This window comes from Arachis duranensis, chromosome 10 (genome assembly GCF_000817695.3).
Source record: "Arachis duranensis cultivar V14167 chromosome 10, aradu.V14167.gnm2.J7QH, whole genome shotgun sequence".
In the NCBI taxonomy this organism is placed as follows: Eukaryota; Viridiplantae; Streptophyta; class Magnoliopsida; order Fabales; family Fabaceae; genus Arachis; species Arachis duranensis.
Window position 1 is genome coordinate 103,419,526 of NC_029781.3, and position 2,619 is coordinate 103,422,144.

Genomic DNA, 2,619 nt, shown 5'->3' on the forward strand with positions numbered 1-2,619 from the left:
TTTTTTGTATATTTTTAATTAATGTATAAAACCCCGCAATTGTTGGTAGAGGTGTTCAAATTCAAACCGATCCAAATTAAACCGTTCATCCAATTCAATTCAAACCGAAAACCGATTAAAACCGTACTAATTCGGATTTGATTGGATCTTATTTTTTGCAAACCGCTGGATCGGATCGGATTTCGGATCTACTTTTTACAACGGATCCAATCCAATCCAAACCGCATAATGTGTTATAATATTATTATTTTATTATTATGTTTATAATTATACTTATAACATATTCAATTTGTTATACATTTTTATATTTTTTATGTATTATTATTATTTAATAGATGTTTTATATTCAAAATGTGATTTATTTATTTATTTTAACTAACCTATAATTTTATTTCTATTATTATGTTATCGTTGGTTTTTTAAGATTTGGTTATTTGAAATTTGATGTTGAGATTTATTATATATATTTAATTTTTTTAATTTACAAAACCGCAAATCCAATCAAATCCAAATCATTCGAAATTGGATTGGATCGGATCAGATTTTTTTTTTTAAAAATCATCCAATCCAAACCGCATCGCAAGTAAACATAGTGTTCGAATCGGATAAATTTTTGACTCAAAACCAATCAAAACCGCATCACGAACATCTCTAATTGTTGGGATTTATTAGGAGGACTAAAGGAGTTGGCTAATCAAGTCTTTTTTTTAGTAAAGATAGAAAATTCGAATCCACAACCTTTTAATTGAATATTAAAAAACTATGCCATTTGAGCTATAATTCAATCGCATAAGAAATTATTCGTTGTTTTGAAAATTTTTGTTACATTATATGAGTTATTGCCTTATTATATATGTGATCTTTTCTTATTCAGTAGTCAGTACACATAAATACATACTAAAATTTGCCGTTTTATGTATTTTATCCATTTTCCAGGCTTTTGCAGTTTTAACACTTATCCATTATTACCAAATGAATATATTCAATTATAATATATTATCTGGTTCCCTAATTTATTAATCTTTGTTTGATATGATTAGGACAAAATATCTTTTACAGGTAGGAAATTGAAAAATAAAAATAATGTTTTACTTGTAATAAAATTGACATTAGTTAGAAATTGGAGGGGAATCTAAATGACGGGAGTAGATAATGATAGGTCGAGTTGCATATAGGAAAAAGAAATATTTTTAGCTAATATATAATCAATAACCCTTATTTATTTATTTATTTATTTTTCTAGAAAACCACAAGTATATTTGTCGGTATGTAGCTAATAATTAGTTTTGTCCATATATTATTTACAAAATTATTAGTAATGCGTTGATTCTGATCAACCACATATTGAGATAAAATATATGGTTTATTAATTTATATATTTAGCTAAAATAAAAAGAAACATTTAATGGTAGTCTAATAAAAATAAAAGACTAATTTTAACGCACTAACAGGATAAAATATTTATATTTATTTTTTTTATTTATGATATTTTTTAGTCTAACAGATTAAGAATTAATCCGTCGTAAATTTTAGTTCAAGTTAAAAGTTTGTTATTGACCAATAAATTATTAAATATATAAGACAAAAAAAATTAAATATACTCGATCAACTCAAGTTAGTTTATATTCGTTTTTTTTAAATGATCATTTGTGTAATTATCAAAAAAATTGTTATTTTTAGTGATATAAGTCATATAACATCGGATAATTAAATATACATATAAAATTATTTTATATTCATAATATATTAAAATTAAATTCTGAAATTAAATTTTTAATAAAAAAATAAAAAAAAGAGATAGTCCCCTGCTTTTGAAAAGCAAAAAGGAAAGAATAATCGTGTGAAACATAAAAGGATAAAAAAATTAAGAAAAGGATAAGAATCTGAACGTTTTTGACAGAACGAAAAAATAGCTGTTATGTGACAACTGTTTTAGAGTGTTTCACTGTTGAATGCTGATGATCCATATATAAATAAATACATACACCCATTCTTCCTCTGCTTCCTAACTTCTCTCTCTCTCTCACTTTGTAAAGTGGTGAGCATCTAATTTATTTATTTATGAAAAAATGCTTTGTATATTTGATATTAGGTGAAAATTTAGGTGCAGTCGTGTTGATAGTTGAGAATTATTAGATGATTTGACTGATCTGATTAAATTTTTATTTAACGACTCTTAACTATTAACTTCACGTGAAATCGACTGCACTTGAGTTTTCACCTTGATGTTATCATCATCATCATCTTATTATTAAAGCTTTTTTGTTTGATGAAGGTGCAGTAAGGAGGAGAAGAAATGGGCAAGATTCCCATGTTTTTGGTGGGGATTATTTTGATAGTGTTAGGCATGGCAGCAGAGGCAGAGTACTTGAAATATAAAGATCCAAAGCAGCCATTGAATGTTCGAATCAAGGATCTTATGAGCAGAATGACACTCCAAGAGAAAATTGGCCAAATGACTCAGATTGATCGCACTGTTGCTTCAGCTGATGTCATTAACAAGTATTTTATCGGTAAGAGCTCTAGACTTCAAATGCTGTCGTCGTAAATTGTATGACAATAGACAAATAAATTTATTAGATTTGTCAGCGTTTAAATCTTTTATTTTTTTTTTTATAG

At 26.2% G+C, this 2,619-nt stretch overlaps 1 protein-coding gene across 1 annotated transcript in view; it reads left to right on the forward strand.

Annotated features, from left to right (window-relative positions):
* Positions 1-1,903: 1,903 nt before the first annotated feature.
* LOC107471877 (uncharacterized) overlaps positions 1,904-2,619 on the forward strand; it is a gene marked incomplete in the record, with an annotated part of 5,631 nt that continues 4,915 nt past the window's right edge. The window contains 2 exon segments of the mRNA XM_052255090.1: positions 1,904-2,038; positions 2,282-2,513. Coding sequence (XP_052111050.1) covers positions 2,297-2,513 — 217 coding nt within the window.